General features: G+C 39.5%; 1 protein-coding gene across 2 annotated transcripts; it reads right to left on the reverse strand.

The window, feature by feature from the left end:
- Positions 1-4,930: 4,930 nt before the first annotated feature.
- On the reverse strand, positions 4,931-21,254 carry agtrap (angiotensin II receptor-associated protein). Of its 2 annotated transcripts, XM_086150006.1 has the most exons (6): positions 21,126-21,254; positions 19,690-19,724; positions 19,378-19,486; positions 16,645-16,852; positions 8,884-9,007; positions 4,931-8,794 (listed from the first exon to the last, which is right to left on the reverse strand). In XM_086150006.1, exons 1-5 carry the CDS (start codon positions 21,150-21,152, stop codon positions 8,886-8,888), a joined length of 501 nt encoding a protein of 166 aa, XP_086006132.1. In that variant the 5' UTR covers positions 21,153-21,254; the 3' UTR covers positions 4,931-8,794; positions 8,884-8,885. The 2 variants fall into 2 exon arrangements, with proteins under 2 accessions (XP_086006132.1, XP_086006131.1); XM_086150005.1 differs by having other exon boundaries at positions 4,931-9,007.
- Between the last annotated feature and the right edge of the window lie 231 nt (positions 21,255-21,485).

Genomic DNA, 21,485 nt, shown 5'->3' on the forward strand with positions numbered 1-21,485 from the left:
CCGTCCACAGTGAATGCTGGATAGTGCAACACAGAGCTGGGCATTTTTCGGCCTGCTGGCCAGATGATCTGGCCCTTTGGCATCAGTTAATGAATGAAAAATAAACAAAATCAATTGCTTTCATTTAGAAAACAGAGCAGTTTTTTTTAACGTTTGGACACCCGTACATTCATCCATGACATGGGTGCGTAAATAGAGACGGGTAATGCTAGCCACCTTACCCTTGAAACATCAGCTCACGCCAAAAAAAGAAAGGTTGATGCTGAATGCCGTGTCCTCAACAAGATGTGAGCCGTTAAATATTTATTCACAAAAGTCAAAGGTAAAGCGGTGAGTAAGGATTAGAATGTGAATCGTCACCACATAACCAAACATCGGGAGGATACAAAAAACTTGTCTGATGAAGTGCCTGCAAGGCAGTCAGATGCTTTGCTGGCTAAACTTTATTTTTTTTTTACAAAGCTTTGCACACCCAGAAATGCAGTTTTCAAGGCAAGTTACGCCGTATCCCACAAAATCGCCAGAAAAAGTAAGCTGTTTTCAGAAGCAGAGTTTATCAAAGAGTGTTTGTTGGACTCTGCAGCACTAATGTGCCCAAAGAAAAAGCACGCATTTGAGAGCGCACTTAATGCAACACACTGTGAATCAGAAACTTCACCCGAACGACGGATCGTCAAACTTTGAATATTTTTCTCTGGCTTTGGATGAGAGCTTCAGCTCTCGACACTGCCCAGCTACTCATCTTGTTACATGGGATAACTGCAGACTAAAATCACATTCACAAATTTGATCAGGCATTCTCAGCGATGAAGTTCAACAAAGCCAGATCCTCCATCACTGATGAAGACCTCTCCGCTGCCCTTCCCAAATCCACTTTCCGTATTCAGCAAGATTTTAGTACACTTATTCAAGCGGAAGTCAGGTTGGATTTCTCTCACTGAACAAGTAAAAAGAACTGAAAAAAAAAAATCAAAAGCACGTTTTGCTTTTTGTATTAAGTGGATCAGTTGCATATCTTTAACATACTGCAAAACACCTTTTTAGTGTTTGTGAATGTCAACAAGTTAGACCTTCTGAAACCACTGATGTAATGATTGTTTTTGTTTTTCCTGTTTATGACTTCTAAAGTAGAACTTTCCTATTTAATCTACACCATAATTTCATGTTTGTATAAATATTTACAGACCATGTTTATTATTCTGACAACCAAAATCATAATTTACTGCCTTTTACAATGGGACATAATTGATAAAGATCAGAATTTCATTTATGTCATCATTGGTTTGGGCCTCAAACACAGTTCATGTATCTCATATGGCCCCTTGTAAAAATTAATTGCCTACCACTTGTGTAACATAAGGATTAGTAGTCATGTTACCCATCAGAAAGCTAACAAATGTAATTTTAATAAAAATGCTTCTCAGTTCACTCCGTCACTTATAAATGATCAGATTGGTTTTCTTGTAATTTAGACATCACCAATGTGACTGCATGTGTTGCCATGGTAACAAGGGTCGTTGAAAGGACTTGATGTTACAATCCCTAGTGTTTGCACCATTTTTAATGGGGAGTTCCACCAGGGATGGCTGCTACATAGCTGCATCACCGGGTATTTCGGCCACTTATCACAATACACCCTGCACTGAGGTAGGTCCAGGCTGAACAAGCCCGGGTGTGTGTTCCGCAGTTAGCTGTGTGCCCTAGCAGCCCAGGTGCTGTCACTCCTCTTCAGACAGCCAATGGCTCATTCTTTGAGTGGTGTTGGCCAGTTCTTTAATGGCTTGCCTGTGTGCCTGTCCCCTGACCCCAACTTTCCTAAAGAGCTTTGCAGTTGAACTAGTTATAAAACCCCTGCACCCCACCTCCACAGGATGCACCCTTATCTTCCTGCCTCTGTCCTTGCGCTCTTACGCCTCTTCAATGGCATCGTCCCATCTGTCAGCTTTATGATGTGATGTAGATGAGCTAGTAGGTCTGAGACCAGAGGATGATGTCTGGTACAGGGTTGTTGTTACTATCTCTGGAATGAGCCTCTGATCTAAGTTGACACACATCTGCCAGTCCCTGGCTGCATTCAGAGGAGATAGATCAGGGTTTGAGGGCCCAGTCTTCAGCTTGTCCCGAACAAACAGTGAGTGGTGTTGCTGCACACTCTGGTTGTTGAAGGGCTGGGCATTTATAGATACCCCTTTGTACTCAAGTTTATCAGCCAGGCACTTGAGGAACTGGTTGTGCCTCCAAGTGTATCTCCCTTGAGTGTGGCAGGCTCTGCAGTCAACCAGAATGTGCTTGAGTGTTGCAGGGGTGGTACACAGGGGGCAAGATAGGTCCTTTTCAAGCAATAGCTGCAGATTTGTGAGAGAGGGCAGCACATCATAGATGTGCTCAGCTGGTTGGATTCCATGCTCCAGAGCTCGCACCATGTGAGTTTTTTCCTGTCAACCCCCTCCCACCTCATCCAGCAGCCCTGCTTGGCTTGTACTATGGGTTTGGAGTGTCTGGCTGCTTCTTCCTGTCAATGCACCTCCTCTAACACCATGGTTCGATACTCAGTTACAGATGCCTTCTGCCAGGGAGGTGTTGAAAAGGCCAAAGCCTCCTCTTCCTTGTTGGATGTGGCCCACTAAGTCATGATTCATGAGAGCAGATTTGGCCTGTTGTACTGCTGTGGCGGGGTTCCACTTCTTCCCTGTTGCTAGGGTAGGAGCGGTACCTCTTACCGTAGAGTCCCAGGAATCAGTGCGGGACATGTCCCGCCTCACCTTGGCACACTTGAAATCTTCAACCAGACTAGAAATTAGTAGTGACAGGGCTCCTTTGCTAAGAAGTAGCTAAAGTAGGAAATTAGCTATGAGCTACAATCTGGTACAAACATCTCTGCATCTGTGCTCAATGTAATTGTACACTGTCCTAATAAACTTAAAAAAAAAAAAAAAAAGTCCCACACTTCTGACACATTAGGGAAGTCCAAGCCATTTACTCAAATGAGTGTTCACTAGCCTTTCCAATAGATTAGCATGGCTAACTTTGGGTAGTAGCCCAAACTGAAAACACTAGAGCTTTAGTTTCTCCTGCTGAACAGTGTTTTTGCTTTGCTTAAGACCATTAGCCAAGTCCTACCGGAGTTGCTGAAGTTGCTCAGTGTCTTTGAGGTCTGCATCATGCTATCGATCACGGCTCTTGATGGGTTTCTCTTTGACTGTTGGAATTGGTTCATCTCTGATGTAGAGCCGCTCGTCTGTTAGTTGGCCTTTAACAATGGAGATACTGTTTGACTTGCTTGGCTTGAACTCCATTCTTGCCCACTGGATGTTTTCCTGGAGTTTCTGAAGCGTCTGGTGTATGGTTTTGTTGTGCTGATGATGGTCATAAGGCTCTTATTGGCGGATGATGCAGGCTACTCTTGGTCCTCTTACCATTCCCTACCCAACTAGATGCCTGAATAATAATTGCCATGGCAAAAGCCATAGGGGAAATTGTGCAGCCTGAGATAATGCTGATTTCCAGATGCTGCCAGGCAGTGGTGATGTTTTCTATTGTTATACTGAATTGGAGATCCTGGAAGTAGCTCTTGACCAAATTTGTGATGTGGTTTGGTGCACCGAAATAGTTGAAGGGCATCCACAAGATTTTGTGAGGGACTGACCCAAAGGCAGTGGCAAGGTCTAAGAAAATCACACACTGAAAAATATTTTTCCCTCTACATTCAGCAGGCAGATTTGGTGGAAGTGGTTGATGGCTGTTGAGTCTTCTTTGGGGAGCAGGATACCTCCTGCTCTTCTCCATGCTTTTGGTATACTGTAACCCCTTCCTGCCAAACTACTTTCATCAGTTTCCAGAGGTCGTTAAGGACTTCAGGGGTGTTTTTGCAGAGCCTGCACAGGATACCATTTGGCCCAGATGCTGATCTCGCCTGACTCACAATCTCTTCCAACTCGCTCCATGTAGGTGGCATTTTGTCCATTTGGTGTTCAGGTGCATGAATTGGTGGTATGTTGTTTGGGATGGTGAACGGCTTGTGTTTTCGCTCATCGGGGTAAGTCTTCCACAAGTGCTCTTCCAGATCTTTTATGGGCCTTTACAGGCCCCCATTCCTTTCTCTGTCGAAGAGGCCTTTTGCAAAGCTGTAGAGATTGGTATATGTGGATTCTTTCCTCTTGCATTGTCATCTGAGGCACTCTGATCTTCACAGATTCGTCAATTGCTGACAGTAGGTAACTTTACAACTATAACTATACTTCTAATGCCTCTCATGTTCATCTCAGTAATGGAAGTTATTGTACGAGGGCTTGGCCGCTGCCCGCATTCATAACCAATCTTCATCTCTGCTACCTCCAGCTCTACTTCCTGTCTTTTTCTCAATGCTCCTGTCTCTACACCATACAACTTCACCACAGTCTCACCACTGTCTTAGACATTGTTCCTTTCATTTTGCCAGATACAATTCTTACCTTTATCTTACCTCACCGTTACACATGGGTCTCTCCAATTCACACACATGTATTCTGGCTTGCTGCAGTTAACCTTCATTCCTCTCCTGTCAAGGCCATAACGCCACCTCTCTAGATTTTTGTCCACCTGCTCCCTCCTTCTGCTCTAACTAGAGGTCATAATGTCATCTGCAAACATCATGGTCCATGGAGATTCCTGTCTAACCTCATCTGTCAGCCTGTCCATCACCACTGCAAACAAGAGGGGGCTCAGAGCTGATCCCCGATGTAGTCCCACCTCCACCTTGAATTTCTCTATTACACCCACAGCATACCTCACCACTGTCTCACAGCTTACATACATGTTCTGCACCAGTCTAACATATACAGGTATCTGTCATTCCAGACTTCCTCATACAGAAAACTCAAGTGCATGAAGGAAAAAATATAATATGTATTTTTAAATATATTTATTTATATATATTGAAATACTCTATGAATGGCCTGTTTTTGGAATAGAGGCAACTGGTCATTCTTGATATGCATCAAATCACAAAACACACACAATACATTTCACTTTTTTCTTATTTTTTCCATAAGTAACCCTTACTTCAATAAATTTGAAATTAGAATCTAAATTGAATTCAAAAGAAAACAAACAAAAATAAAACAGCTCAAACTGTAAATATGATCAATATTTAAAAGAACTTTTTAAAAAGTCAGCACAGGACTTAAGGTAGAACATGCAATTATTAGGCCGCATTACCAATATTTCCAATAACAGTCTCAATATCATATTTCAGTTAAAATCATCACAATCTTCAATATGTGCAATCTGTGTGCTTTCCTTGCAAAAAGAAGTCTTGTTCGTCTTTGAACATAAGCCTCTCCTGACGGCATTTGATGCATTAAAAGAGCCATCTGCAAAAAGGGACGCGTTTGGTTGTAATGTTGATAAACATTCTAACAATTCACAGGATGAACCCTAATAATGACAAAGAGACCTGTTTTAATACAATGATCTTACCCTTTTGAATTAAAACATGCACTGCAGAGGACTCACTTAATTGAATTCAAAAACCCTCCGGTTTATCCAATCCTCTCTTTGCCATTTCCACAATTGTCTGCAAGCACTTGGGGTGCGACAGAGTGTCTTAGTGGATTCTCTGCAGTGGCACTATTTTGCTGAGTTATCACATAGAGCTTTAAACAGACATTGCGGGGACTCAGCGGGGGGCTTTTGAAGCCTCACAGAGTGTCGAACTGGCTGGTTATGGTTTGATCACAATAGACAGTTTGAGTTTTGGTGTGTATGCAGTGTGAGGATTGGGCTTTATGGACAAAAATGTATTTCAGGCTATTCAGAGGCGTTTTTTTATTATTCTATGAGAATATATCATTTCTCTGATTAGCTGTGGAAAATCGTGTCAAAATGTGCATTGCAAATAGTCAAATGAGTCACCAGCATGAGGTCACAAACCTTAAGCATTTGAGTTAAATAAATCTGTCAAAACATTTATCTGACCTTTAAATACAAATTTTAATAAATTGATTTTCATTCATATTTTATGAATATATATTAAAATACTGTACAAATGGTAAAACATATCTTCCTTGTGCATTACTGTATGGCCATTTTCATTTAAATGTTTAGGAAATACTTGTGGAAAATTCGTTTTGTTGCAATTTTTAAGGCAAAGTCTGGCTCACTTTGAGGACAAAACGGTCATTCCTTATCGGTGTATTCCTCATTTTCAAATTAATTGGTTTGGAATATTATTTTGATTTTTCTGATAAATTTATGTAAACATTTTGTGTCATTACTTGAATACTTGCTGCTCATTTCAGGCACTCAGGCACTTTCCCTTCGAATAAATAAAGGGATGCTTAAAGAATCTAGAATGTAATTTCAAAGTGAGACGGTACTTGAAATAAATCGATAAGCTGCTTGGCCCTTCTCAGTAAACCAACAAACTGACAGTAATATTTGTAAAGGTATGAAAGCAATTAAGATGTCTTCTATGATCTATAAAGAAATAGGACAATTGCATGACTAACAGTGACAATTTTGCTTCATGTGACCAACAGTTACCACATCTCCTGTGTGATTACAAAATGGGAGTTTCACACTTTGTGCAGTTTTCAAAAGAGAAGTGACAGCAAAAGATTGTTCTGATGCAATAGTTGGACAAAGCTGTCAGCAGTCTCCATTCATCCACCCTAAAACTGCTTTCACACATGAAAGTGATAGCTTACACTTAGTATTTGAGGGAATAATCAGTCACACCCAACATTTATCAGATTTGTGAAAGCCTCATCTTGAGTTTAATTTAAAGGGCCACTATTTAATCAATCTTAAATCAATCAAATGTACATCAATATTGCAAGCCCTCTATGTGTGTTATTGCAATAATACTAGATGTGACAGTAGTCTCAACTACAAGGCAAATTACGCATGACATTGAACTGTCAAGCATTTAACAGAACATTTAGTGTACTCATTCTTTTTGTGATATTCCCCCATTTGCCATGTATTTCTACCATAAGATGAGAAAACGGATGCCCTTCTCTATAAATTGAATGCCGTAGGGATGGGAAATCAATGTTCCGCAAATTAGCTTAGCAACACAGATAGCAGTTTATGATACCACACGCAGCTTTCTCAGAATAGGAGTATTCTGGCTGTGAATTTACTTTAACACTTCTCTGACCCGTTTTTCAACACGTATAGAAGTGTGTGTCAATTGAAAAAAAAAAAAAACACATTCATTGACTTTCCATAGAGGTGGGGTACTTATACCATGGGTTGCTGTTCATATCGCTATGCTAAGTAGCTTGAAGCTGGCACAGAGAACAGAGGATGTCTATCTTCTTCCCTCACAACAAATGGTGAAATCTATTTCTTGATTTTCAATTCTTTTTAATCTTTTTTTATATTGTAGCCAAATTCTTTCTACTGTGTTAAAATTAGCCAGTGCTTTAAGCATTAACCACGACAGTAACATTGTACGACAGAGACTTACAATGTTTTGTCCAAGTTTTAACAGCATATTCGAAAACAAGTATTTTGGCACTAAGATTTGCGGCATAAGTAATCCAAGTGGGATAGTGGTCAAAGAAATATTTGGGAGAAATCATCATGCGAAACTATAAGACAAGACAAAAGGTGTTCAGGTAGAGCAAATTTATAAGAAATAGACTTTCTGCCTCGCATGCACATTTTGAGGTCATCGAATGCTCTCAGAGATGCAACAGTGGAAAATTAGTGTGTTAAACTCCAACCTCCAGGTCAAATAACACAAAACAGGCCCATAACATGACATAACGTCCGTAACTGTAGTAATGTCTCACTTCATTTTGAAATAAACAACTGGAAAGCAATAGAGGATAAATTATATCACGTCTGACTCGAACACACTATAATACCCCAACAGATAGGATAATACATGGGACCTGATAATTCTAAGAAATAACTCATCTTTACGTTCTTGCCTTCTCTCTTCTAATGTCCACTGTCGTCTTAATCTTTTTTCTGCTTGACACTCATAAACGATGTGGCTGTTTTGAGAACGAGCTGTGCGTGAAATTAAATTTTTCTTGATTGCTATATGATATACCAGATCATTACCTATTGTGATGTTATAACTTGTTTCAAATGACATTTTATAGCTCTGTATTGTAAACTGTGGTAAACTGCAGCCAAATGGCTTTTATAACACACTGAAGTGGGAAGCATAGTTTATCAAGTTGTTACATCATGAACTGTTACATCGTAAAATAATGTGTGCAGCAGTAAATACAAAATGGAAGTTGCTGAGCACGTATCCTCTCTATTCAACAGTGGTGTGTTTACTTTGCATAAACCTTCACTGCCCCATCCAGAGCCTGACTTCTATGTCAGTCAGCTGATATTTTGAAATTTATTTCAGTTTTAGCCATTTTTCAAATGTCCACTTAAAATATTCCTTATAAGTTAAGGAAGATAAGATAAAACATTCCTTTATCAGTCCTGCAGTTGGGGGATTCACGTTCAAGCAATATAACTTTAGATTCTTGCGATACTTGTATTTTGTTAAAATGATTTCTGATAACATTTAACATGACACTTAAATGTAGATGAAGCAAGAATTACATTGTATCAATAAAACATGATTATTACATTTAATAAGGTTTGTACATGTACTATTGATCCTTTAAACACAATATTTCGGTGAGCACTGAAGTGCTAAATATAAAAAGACTATCAGCCAATTCACTGATGTGAAGCTATTTACTCACAAATATCCATAACAGGGAATTAGGTAGGCTCCAGTAAGAAGCAGGCTATGGTTTCAGGTACAGCACTTCCTTCTCAATGCCGCAAACTGTACAAAACACAGGTAATTTATCTCATAACCGTCCTTTTTAGATCAGTGCTGGTTCATAACATGGGAGGAAGTTCACTGCTTCCCACCCTCAGTATGTGCGGGCTGGTTTGCTGTCCTGGTCTTGGGGAAAGGTGTTGGCCGGGCCTGATGACTCGTCCTGGGGTTCAATTGACTGGTAGGCATCTCTGTTTCTTGTAACGGTAGGAAAACCTGAAGATACAAGTCAGAACTTTAACATACAACCCCTGCTATGAATGTTGATCATTCATAATAATCTTATTGTGGCTGTTATTTTGAGTAATGAATACTGTTATTATTCTAAGTATTATTGTTACAATTGGACATTTAGCGGTACGTATGAAAACAACATGCACAAGAAAGTGATCCATTGCTTAACTTGCTTTCATATTTTTCTCCCGTTTTCTTTTTTTTTTTTTGACCCTTTTCTCCTTAAAAGACTTATCGCACATCTGGACAGATTGGTTATCTCGACTGGTACATCTGCACCTCTCTGGATGAACAAAGATTATAGTGTTGGAAATTGTTTTTGTCAACAGACAATGACGTTCACTATGCTCTTTCAAAATACTGGAGTGAGAAGACTAAAAATCTCTTTTGAACTGTCCCATGAGGTCTGCTAAGAGGTCTGCTATTTAGGTCTCCCTTCAATACTTAATTTCAGTTTTTCACTTCCTTGAACCCCCTCCCGCTTTATGATGATTATCTATTTATATGATTATCATCATCGTCATATATATTGTTATTGGTCTTGTTTTTTGTCCAAAGTTAGATTACAACCCCTTTCTTCCAACAATTAATAGGAATAAGATTCAACTTTTGAATTTACATTTTTCAAATGTCAACTTAAGCAAAGGCAGGCTATTTCTAAAAAAAAATCACAAAGACAGCAAAAGTGACAGTACAGTTGTTTTAACATACATTTATTTCTGACGCATTTTCAGACAGTTGTCTCCAACTTTCCTTGTAATTTTAGTATATCATGCTCATTTTAAGCAGATTTCTTGAATATAGATCTTGACATTTGTATTTAATTTCCTTAAAAAAATATTTTCTGCAAGCTCATGGTGATTGATGTTAGCTATATTATCACTATTTGGAATCCCTTCCCCAGTTGTAATTTTTGTCTGAAAACCACCATGTTGTCTTTATTTGGCTCTCTAAGGGTTCCCAACCCGCACAATGAGAACTCCTGAGTATTGCAATGTACTGGCCTTATCATTCTGAGATATCTTAATGATTTCCCTGGGATGTTACATTACAACCCTGTCTCGCTTATTCTCTGCTTGAAACACAAACAATATTTTCCTGTGAGTTCAAAGGCTTGAACATACTTATTTCTGCTCTGCCTGAGTTATTATTGTGACAAAAACACACATACAAATGCTAATCAAACAGAGCATGACTGGCTTAATGGAGGTCATGATTTGAAAAAATATAGAGCTGAAATCGACATTACATTTATTTTAAGGCTTTTATTAAAATGTCCTCTCTTATATATTACTGCTTTCTATTTGAAATACAAGACAGGCTACATAAACAGTCTACTATGAGTCAACATTGCGTTTACGTTTTAATTTGGCCGGTTTGAGAAAGTGCACAGTCATGGCACAGTGCTTTTAATGTATGCACAGACCCAGACAAAAACAAGATGTCTGTAGAAATAAAATATGAATAATGCATTCATTCAAACTTTGCAGAGACACATATAAACAGATTGCAGTCATGAAAAGAAAGAGAATAGTGCAGCAGATGTGTGTCATTAATGCAGAGTAAGGAAATTGACAGAGGAAGATGGACAGGCAAATTGTTAAGAAATATCAAGATAAAACTGTATTTCTTTGGGTTATTTCTGCAACCAGATGTATAACCTTACTTCCCGTGAAGGGGATGGAATAGGATGATTGTAGGACAGAAATGGTAAAAGGGCCAGGAATCAATAGCGACGGCCAATAAAGGCACTGTCTGCACTATCCGTAGTGCACCGACTGTCCACAGATGTCTCTAAGTCTGAAAGGTCAAAGGTCAGTGGAGTGGAGAGTAGCAGAGAGGGGATAAAGAAAACAATGACATCACAACAACGAGACAACAAAAAAGTTCATTTAGAGATAACACTGTTACAAACGGGGCAGACCATGACATCCTATATCATTGACATGCAATAAAACAGCATTGACTGAGTCTTTGGAGTTTCGAGACAGTAGAATTTCACAAAAAAAAGACTGAAAAACAGGTAAAGAATGCAAACTTATGACTATTTCCAAAACAATTTTTTGTTTTGACCACCTCATATTCAGTTTGATGAATGTAAATTTGGATCGGAAAACGTCCGTCCAAACTGATCCGCGGTCTCCACATATTTGCTCCTACTGTCAAACAGTAAAACACTACCTATTAATGCAGTTTTGCTTTGTTTCCTTACATCTTGAATCAAGACCAAAATTGAGATGCCGCTCTTTGTCCTCAGTGGTATATGGGGCAAATCTAAATGAATATATCATGAAGCTAAATGCAGAATGAATAGTTTTCAGTTTGCCATATCCATCCATCGGATGATATCAAAATTAAATTGGAAACAAATATTATTTGACTAGAGGTCAGAACACCAAGTAAAATAGTTTTGAGTTTTTTATGCTTACTTCCGTGCTGATTTTTTATAAATTCAAGATTTTATGTTTTTTTTTTATATCTGATGCAGCCTCAGGGAGGCACAGGCCAGTCTCCCTGAGCTGAGGTCCCAAGCTGGCAGAGGGTTGTATCAGGAAGGGCATCCTGTGTAAAACTTTTTTTAAAACCAAATATACGAATCCAACCTAAGAATCTCATGATGGATTGGTTGAGGGCAGGATTAAAAATGGGTGCCATTGGTGCTAATAACCTACAGGGAACCAGTGGCAATTGAACTATTGTAGGTCGAAGAAGGAGAGGAGGAAGGTGTGGTCAGAAACAGAGAGAGAGGAGGAAAGGCAAGAGTGTGGGAATGAGAGTAGGGACTTTGAATATCGGGACTATGACGGGAAAAGGTAGCGAGCTGGTTGACATGATGCAGAGAAGGAAAGTGGATATACTTTGTGTCCAGGAGACCAGGTGGAAAGGTAGTGAGGCTAAAAGCTTAGGAACAGGTTTTAAGTTGTACTATCATGGTACTGACAGGAGGAGAAATGGACTTGGAGTTATCTTGAAGTTTGAAGTTATCTTGTTTGATAGGAATGCTCTGGAGGTGAAAAGAATGTCAAAGAAGAAGTGGGACACAGAGGGGAGGGAAGACAACAGACAACAGTACAGGGAACGATAGCGCAAGGAAAAGATAGAGGTAGCAAAAGCAAAACAAAGGGCGCACAATGACTTGTATGCTCAGTTCGACAGTAAGGAGGGAGACAATGATCTGTACAGAGAAATAACGATGGAAAGGATGACAACAGGTCCTGGTGATTGAGGATAGAGAGGGAAATATATTGACAAACGCAAGAAGAGTAATGGGAAGATGGAAAGAGTACTTTGAAGAGCTGATGAATGTGGAAATGAAAGAGAGGCGAGGGTAGATGAGATGACTGTTGTAGACGACAATACATTACATTGCATTGCATTGCATTCCATTATATGGTGATCTGTAGTGAGAGCAGGCAGAACTAGAGGTTGCAGAGATGAAGATGTTGAGGTTCTCTTTGGGAGTGACCAGGATGGATAGGATCAGGAATGAATCTATCAGAGGGACGGCACATGTTCGATGTTTTGGAGAGAAGGTCAGAGAAGCCAGACTGAGATGGTTCGGTCATGTACAGAGAAGAGATAGTGAATATATTGGTAGACGGATGCTGGAATTGGAGCTGCCAGGCAAGAGGTCTCGAGGAAGACCAAAGAGAAGATTTATGGACGTAGTGAGAGAGGATATGAAAGTAGCTGGTGTGAGAGAGGAAGATACAGAGAATAGGGTTAGATGGAGAAAGTTGACTCGCTGTGGCGACCCCTAACGGGAAAAGCCGAAAGAAGAAGAAGAAGAAGAAGAAGAAGAGTGAGAGCAGGGAACAGGTTGAGGAAAATCTAGAGAGGTGGAGGTATGCTCTGGAAAGGAGAGGAATGAAGGTTAGTCACAACAAGACACAATATAAGTGTGTGTGAATGAGAAGAACCCAGCTGGAACGGTGAGGCTACAGGGAGATGAGATCAAAAAGTTGGAGGATTTCAGGTACTTGGTGTCAACAGTTCGGAGCAGTGGAGAGCGAGGAAAAGAGGTGAAGAGACAGATTCAAGCAGGTTGGAATTAATGGAGAAAGTGTTTGGGGTACTATGCATCAACCAGAATGAAAGGGGAGGTGTAAAAGACAGTGGTGAGACCAGTGATGCTGTATGGCCTAGAAACAGTGACAATAAAGAATAACAGACGGCAGAGTTGGAGGTCTCAGAGATGAAGATGTTGTGGTTCTTTTTGGGAGTGACAAGGATGGATAGGTTCAGGAACGAGTCCACATTTAAGATATTTTAGAGAGAAGGTCAGAGCAGCCAGACTGAGATGGTTCGGTCATGTACAGAGGGATCGTGGAGATATTGGTAGACGGATGCTGGAATTGGAGCTGCCAGGGAGGAGGTCTAGAGGAAGACCAAAGAGAAGATTCATGGACGTAGTGAGAGAGGATATGAAGTTCATTGGTGTGAGAGAGGAGGATACAGAGAATAGGGTTAGATGGAGAATGTTGATTTGCTGTGGCGACCCCTGAAGGGAAAAGCCCAAAGGAAAAGCCCAAAGGAAAAGAAGATGTTTTTTATGCCAGCAGACATTTCAAAATTTGCAGAGAAAATAATTCTTTACTGAGCCAGAAGGATTTAACTTTTGACTTCCACATGATAAAAATTGAATATTAACTAAAAAGTTTGTTTATTTTTCAAGCAGGTCTGTTGACATAACAGATGAGCTTTATTTGAAGAAGATTAATGACACATGGCAACTTTTAGCTGCAGACCAATACAATATGGTTAGTTGCATTTCTAAAAAGTTAGAATCTTTCTAATTTAATTTGTCATGCCATTCTGTATTTCTTTTTCGGGATAAGATAAAAAGCTAAAGATCTAAAGTTAAAAAAAGAATTAGACTTAAAGAATACATTTACAAAGACCAACAACCTGCTGCCTGTGTCTGGTTACACCTGCTGAGCCAGTTCATAAAATGTACAGTACATGCTAAATGATTGACTTAGCATTTTTGCCTTTTTGTTTTAGCATCATAACGTTGGTGTTACCTAAATTAAAAAAACAAATGGTTTTAAGAAACAGAGCTGCCAGTTAAGATACAGGGAGCCCTGCAACCTGAATCAACAATCCACTCAGACTCTCAGGTCCCGAAGTGCTTTTGGCAACAGGGGAGTGCATTAATGGCGTCCTTACAATCAGACAGCGATTAAACCACGCATTGCTTGGCACTTTTATTTGTTGCATTCATCAGTCAGCACCCAGCCAATCACAGTATAATGGATGCACCCGCTGGGTGTGTGTGATGGTACAGCACAGCCACACACAGGGAAGATTTATCATTGTTCCACTAGTTAAAGGTCAAATTAGGACAGATATTTTTGCAACAAAGGTGTGAAGGAGCATTTCAGTGGTTCGTTTAAAGTGTGTAATTTATCATAGCTTAACTGATAATTGTATTGGTTTGAGTCTGGCCCATCAAATGTATATCCATATGTCAGATATGACTTTGTCAGATATGAACACTTTACTGATCAATATTTATGATACAAAAGGATCTCATCAGTTTACCCTATTCATATTCCAAGCAGTTATCCAATTAGGCACAAGCATTGTTTTGATGCTAACATCTAGTTACTTCTGAAGTCAGAGGCTGGAGGCTAATACAAACCATTTGACTTGGATGTATAAACATCAAAATATTAATGTTCACACAGCATGATAATCGGATCAAATGTTTTTTTTTTAGATTTGAGTCACATAGATAAGTCCTAATGTAAACCTGTTTTTCAGCGACTGGCTAAAATATGACCCATTTTTACATTTATCTGATGTTGAATTTATGTTTTCTTTTGTAATACGAAATTAACATCAACTCATGTGACTATCAATGCTCAGGTTAAAAATAGTTTTAAGTATAACCTGCTGCTGGAAATTATTTCAGTAATAGGATTTCTTTATTCAACACTGCAGGAAAAAAAAATCTTTTTAAAACATTCTTTCAAACTGAAATCACTGGATATTCCAAAATGTGCTTGAAAGAATTTGACCTGAATGTTCATAATTGGAGATAGAATTATTAGTATAACATCATTTGTTGCTGCTTATTTCTCAACAATTAATTGTCATTTAATCTTAGAAGGAATATTTTAATTTGTGCTTTGGTTTTGGACCTGATGACCCTTATTCACAGTAAAAAATGCCAAGATATAATGTGCTAATCTCACCGAATAATTAGCATAAATGCACACAAAAAGCAATCCGTTTCGGAAATGACAGCTAACAAACCCACTGATTTACCACCAGCTTACTTTAATTTGTTCTTATTTCATTTCCCTTCCATGGAGCCAATGTGCAGCAGGCCATGTGCTCTACGGTCACATGTTTGTTACTGAGTTCATTAGGTATAAACCCCTTAAAAAGACTCATTTTAATTGCATGCAGTGTTGTGGAACTGAGTGAGACCAGAATACAGATCCTCTTTTGAAAACATACAAGATATATATATCCATATTTATATCTATATATCTATATATCTATATCTATATAGATAGATATAAAAAGAAATTTATATATCTGCATTTGAACCTAATATTAGAACAACTTTAGACTCAATGATAACGGATAATTGTAAGTTTAAAAAAAATGAACACAATTCGTAAATCAATAATTTCCCTGGAAATGTTTGTATGGCAGTAAAGACACAAGAATGGGTGGTTGTTTTTCTCATACCTTCTTGGGAGACAAAACTTACAGTAAGTGAAAAAACAATGGCACATAAATGTCCAGTAGCTCAGTGGGAATTCTGATGGATCAAATCTCAGCAAAGTGGGTCCAAGTCCTTAAATCCATGACCATGCAGTTAAACCAAGAACATCTCGATCATCTCCTGACTACAATGGAGGAAATGTCCTTCATTTTGTCTCATCACTATAGCAAAACACACTACGGTCGATAGAAATATCTATCTTGGTGCAAACATTCTGCACTGCTTGCAACTGGTGATATACATAACAGTAGTTCTTTTTAGACACTCTAATTCTCCGTAGTGGATGAAGTGGATCAAACGGGTGACACACATTTTTTAACAACTTGCGCAGAAATTATTTCCTGTGGCTGGGATATCTCACTGCATTAAAAGTCTTGTGACTGTTACCAATTGCTTAGGGAGTGGAATCATCTGTTGGTGGTTTAGCAAAGCGCCCTGCCAGTTTAAGCTGCACTTGGTCTGCCTTTCAAGACAAACAGCGAATGATCTCAAAATCCATATCCATCACACGGACACACACACACGCACACAAACACACGCCCGCCCGCACGCACACACACACACACACACACACGAGGGTTCAGAAAGAATAAAAAAAGGAAGATAATGAACTAATGTAATTATGACATCAACCTATGTGAAAAAAAAAACAGTTTCAATAACTTTGAAAGCATGTAAAGAGGCCATTTATTTCACAATATTTTCACATTTCTTTCCTAAATTTTCCCTTATGGTGTGTTTGTGTGTGTGTGTGTGTTGTTTCAATGTGTTTTTGTGAAATTCTGTTTGGGACCACCGGGAGATTTACTGAACACTCTTCATATGATAATTACTGGGGTGAATGTTGCCTAGACAACAGAGATTGGAGGTTACCTACCAAAGTTGACATTGTAATCTCCTCCACGTTCACGGTACATTTGGTACACAAAGAAGCAGGACACAGGCTTGAGCAGCAGGTTAAGAATGGCCATTCCTGCGCTGAACCGAAACAACGCCCGTCCTCCTGATGTTAACTCATTCAGGGGGTAGTAGATTCCAAAATGAATGACGTCGGTCAGTATTGTCACCATCATGCCCAGTAGAAACTGCAAAAGACGCAAAGAGAGAGACTCAGAGACGGATGGTCAGACTTAAACATACTCTCTACATTGCTCAGGGTTGCAGGGGAACTATACTAACTGTCACTGGGTAAGAGAGGGAGCAATTTAGTGTTCCCAATTAAACCAAAGACTTGTTTTTGGACTGTGGTTGGAAACGGGAGGACAAGGATTAATCCCACGCAAATGGGGAGAACATGCAAACTCCACACAGAAAGACCCCCTGTTGAAATCAGTCAAGGGATCTTCTTGCTAAAGACCGGACCACATTGCTGTCCTGCTTAAAAATACTGTATATGTCACATGGAGATGACTTTAAAAAAGCCGAAGTAGTGCTTATATCTTTGTAATCATTCAGCTGATGATAAATAGCTTTCCGGGAGCAAATTAAAGTGTTACTAAATGGATTCTGGCACTGGAGAAACAAGAATGGCTGAGGAACAGTAGCAAATGTCTTTTTGGGGTGAATACAAAACAAATCTAGGTCAGAGAATATGTGATAAAGAAGACCACCTCTGACCTGTATCATGTCATCTGTACCTAGATCAGGGGAAGAGACAAAACATCCTGAAAGAATTTGATATTGCTTTCCAAAATAACAGAACTATATCTCAAATAGATACATTTACTATTAACTAGTGAACAGTTGTGGGTAGTAGTATTCTGAGTGATATGTAGATATAACCAGTATCAACTCAGTTGTTGGTTGAGTTCAAGTCTACAGAGAATTACCAAGTTTATCAAAAACCAGCCCGACTCTCACCACACACTTCAAGCTCTTTGATATTTTTCAAGACTACCTCAAACATATTGTATACTTGCTGTCCCTGTTTCCTTTTCATGTATGTACTGTGCCTGTTAAATATGAGTTATTTTCTTTCAATTTTCCATCCAAGTACTTCAGATTGATTGATACACAGACTCAGGGTAAACTTGTCAACATGCAGCTACTTCAGCTGCCATTCTTCTCCCCCTATACATGTTCTCATTTTTACCCTTAATATAGAAAACAACAACCTCTAGGCTGCAAGCTCAAAGTTTTTGACAAAGTCTAGATTTACTACATCTGCACAATCATGATCGATTTAGACATCTGCCCCGGGAAAACCTATTTTGTGACTGATCGATATTCCTGTAAATTCCTGATGTGACTGGAGTTGCCTTAACAGATCACCTTGAATACGAATATTGCCACTGACACGGGCAATGTATAATCCCCTCCAATTCACACACTCCTCTGTAATATCACCTTAGGTACCACAACAGCTCCAGACTACTAAATCCTGTGATGTTTGACAAATCCAGTGAAGTCGGAAGAACTGGCACGCTCCCCCTGTGTGGAAAATTTGTGTTCTTCTTTGTTCTCAGCTTAAGTCTCATCGTACAGTCTACAAGTACTCACGGGTTGTGTGAATTTTCTTTTCCGAGGGAATTTGCCATTTTTCAAGAGCACCCCGGCTGTGTCCTGTGCTTGAAGCCCATACAGCCGCTGATCGTTTTTAAAGAAGAAGACAGCCTTTCTCTGATAGTGGTTCCAACCAGATCAAGCTAGTAAGGCAGCGGTCGTCTTTCTGTATGTCTGTGGCAAATGTGGACACATCTCCATGTATCACGATGTGCGCGGTCACACATTAGTGCATCATGGCTGATTACTAAAGTGTGTCACCGATGTAGCTTGACCGTGAGTGCTGCCGCAACACGTAAGTTACATTGAGATCACGGTTGTGTGTGGTAGGCAGGGTGGCTGCTCAAAGAGGCCTCGAGTGGCTAAAACTATTGAATGCTGGCGAAAAAAGGAAATAAGATGACCCGCAACTCGGTGTATGAGGGTGGTTTTCGCATCACTCTTGCAGATTTACAGCCGTTTACAACAAAGAATGTGCATTATAAAATCCTTACATAAAGGATGTAGATGTGTCGGGTGTTGCTGAATCGTCGGATGAGTTGAAATTGAAAAATGTCGATTTGACGTTGAAAAATGCAGCTTTGGTCTTCAACGGGTATACCCTCTAAAGACATACCATAACTATGGATTGACTATAGTGAACTATTACCAACAAACACTGGTTTTATGACTAATTTCAGAGTCATGGGTTGACCTGTCAATAATATATATGGACAAAATCAAACACCACTTTTGATGCAGGAACTTCATTTAAACTTCCACACTACATGGTTATTAATGGCCCGGCCATCCAACCAGCGCCTGGAGTATCAGGGAAGAGGCAGTAAAGGGAAAAGTCCTCCTGGTTACAAAAGGTTCTCTTTCAGTCCACTGATGTTCAGTATCTGTGTTCTGACTATTTGGCACGTACCACCTTCACAGGCAGCGTGACGAAGTGATAAGCACAGCGACTGCAGTCTTTCTAAAATGGATGCTCACAGATCGCTCCAGATTTCCACAGACAAATAGGTTGACACGGACATGCATTGCAGCGCCTATAGTTAGCCTCCTTAACGTGTCACATGATGAGAGGACGAAAGCGTGCGTGAAGAAAAAGTCGCGGACTCACCATTAGCACAGCGTCGACCGAGTCTCGCTGAGCGATGGCCCAGATCCCGATCGCTAAGACACTGAAATTTCCCCAAGGAAAGGAGGTGGGCAACCATGCCATGCATCCCCTGCAGCAAACATACATTTATAAAAATCCCGGAACCAGATTTAACACAGGCAGTGGTTGCTGGGTGATAAATAAGTAGGTTTTGAATGGAGAAGAAAACCCTTTACAAGCATGTGCGCCGAGGTAAGGTGACCTATTAGACGCTGAAAGCAGAGAAGAGAAATTCCTCGGGTTTGTGAGGAAAAGAAACGTGCTCGTACTCACCACACTGTCAGCAGCCAGTGCACGAGAACTATTGCCTGTGATTGAGAGGGAAAAAGAAATGAACAAAAAAACAAATCCCCTTTTAAATCAAGAAACATTTTCCATGTGACACAAGACATATTGACCTGCAAACCAGACAGATATATATGGAAATGAGAAATTTGTATTCTCCTTGTTGGATTAAACAAAAATAGTCATTACAATATTTTATTGTTATAGTCATGGATCAATAACATATAATACCAATAACCACTGAATTCAGTTTGACATGTTCATTGATGGAGGGTTACTCGGTACAACTGCTCGAGTAGAAGTTTGTATTTTCTGCAGTACTTAGGTGATCTGACGGCTGTACTAACTTAAGGATGAATATTTAACACAAAACAGTATATTTAGCTATTCTGTCATTCCAATTGTGGGTTTCATCCTCATTTAATAAGATGTGTGCTGCATCAAGTTAAATATACCAAAATATACACTTGCATTTCATGTAGTATGATGGCTATTAGTTTATTTCTCATACCAATTTCTATATTAAATTATCTGAAAATATTCTGCATTGAAAAAAATAATGAAATAAAAGGCTGTCAAAGACATTTGTTAGTGATTTGAGAACACAGTGCAATCTACTCTTAAAAAAACCCATACCCCGCATAACTTGCAAATATATTTTAAATACATTTTGCAAAGGATAGTATGATGTGAATATCGGACCCCTGCATCTCTGCAAACATTCGTTTAACGTCCATGAAATATTTTGAATTAAGTAAATAAGGCACTTCATTCATTTGGTGTTTGGTGTTTCACTCAAACTGTCAACACAACATAATACCAGAGTGAAAATGGTTCAACACTCAACCACCGCATCTTGCCCAAAGACAAGAAAACCCGAAATTTGTAACTGGCAGCAGTTTTGTGTCACATACAAGGTAATGTTGTAATTCTCATTCTAGTCAAATCTTCAAATCTGGACTCAAGACTCACATGTTCAAAGTTGCCTACTCACCCTAACTGCCACTGTACTGTTTCCCATTTTCTATTTTTTGTCAATTTTATCCGTTGCTGTTTTATCTGTACAAGGTGTTTTATCTGTATGTTGGTTTTATCCACTGTTCTGTATTGTAAAGTATACTTGAGATTTCAGAAAGGTGCTTATAAATAAAATGTATTATCATTATTATTATCACATCTAATACAGGGCGCAGTCATTTTTCTCTCTGTATTCAAGTGCACGCTTTGTTCCTGGCTGATATCTAAATCTGTACTAGAACATATGAACCTTTCATCAGATGCATCGCTATCTGTATTTCTTATTATTTTGTCTGTAGCTGTGGGAAAGCCCTCTGAGAATTGAGCAACACAGATGATGTTAAAATAACAGCAGATTCAGCTGCAAGCACAGGCACTTCAGATATTCAGTAAATTAACAAGCTCACCTTTAGATTTATGGCAGGGATTTCCATACTGGGCTGTTTGGCAGAAGCAGGTCTCTGTTGATCCACTTTAGTGTTTCAACTTATTTAGAGGCGTCATGAAAAGTACAGAAGCTTTTGTCGCACTCAAACTTCTGCAAAACTCCTCCTCCCCTTCAGCTCAGCCTGCAAACACAAACCATGTGACAGCACCCTGACTCTTTCCCATGTGACTCCTGCTCCTTAGCCCCCCTCCCCACCTCCTGCTCCCGCCTTCACCCTCTCAGATAGCAAGAAAACCACATGAGCATCCACACCGGTCACAGTTTGCCAGTCAGGGACACTTCAGTGTTTCACCATGAATGATCAGGAATGGCACATCCA

This window comes from Fistularia commersonii, chromosome 7 (genome assembly GCF_037954325.1).
Source record: "Fistularia commersonii isolate RoL2024-O1a breed Wild chromosome 7, RoL_Fcom_v1.0, whole genome shotgun sequence".
Taxonomy (NCBI): Eukaryota; Metazoa; Chordata; class Actinopteri; order Syngnathiformes; family Fistulariidae; genus Fistularia; species Fistularia commersonii.

Coding starts and splice junctions, on each gene's coding strand:
- agtrap (XM_086150006.1), bottom strand. CDS start 21,152: ATGGAAATCCCTGCCATAAATCTAAAG. Junction 16,853..19,377: donor CGGTCGACGCTGTGCTAATG/GTGAGTCCGCGA, acceptor CGTCTTTTGCAG/TTTCTACTGGGCATGATGGT. Junction 9,008..16,644: donor AGATTACAATGTCAACTTTG/GTAGGTAACCTC, acceptor TTGTATCTTCAG/GTTTTCCTACCGTTACAAGA.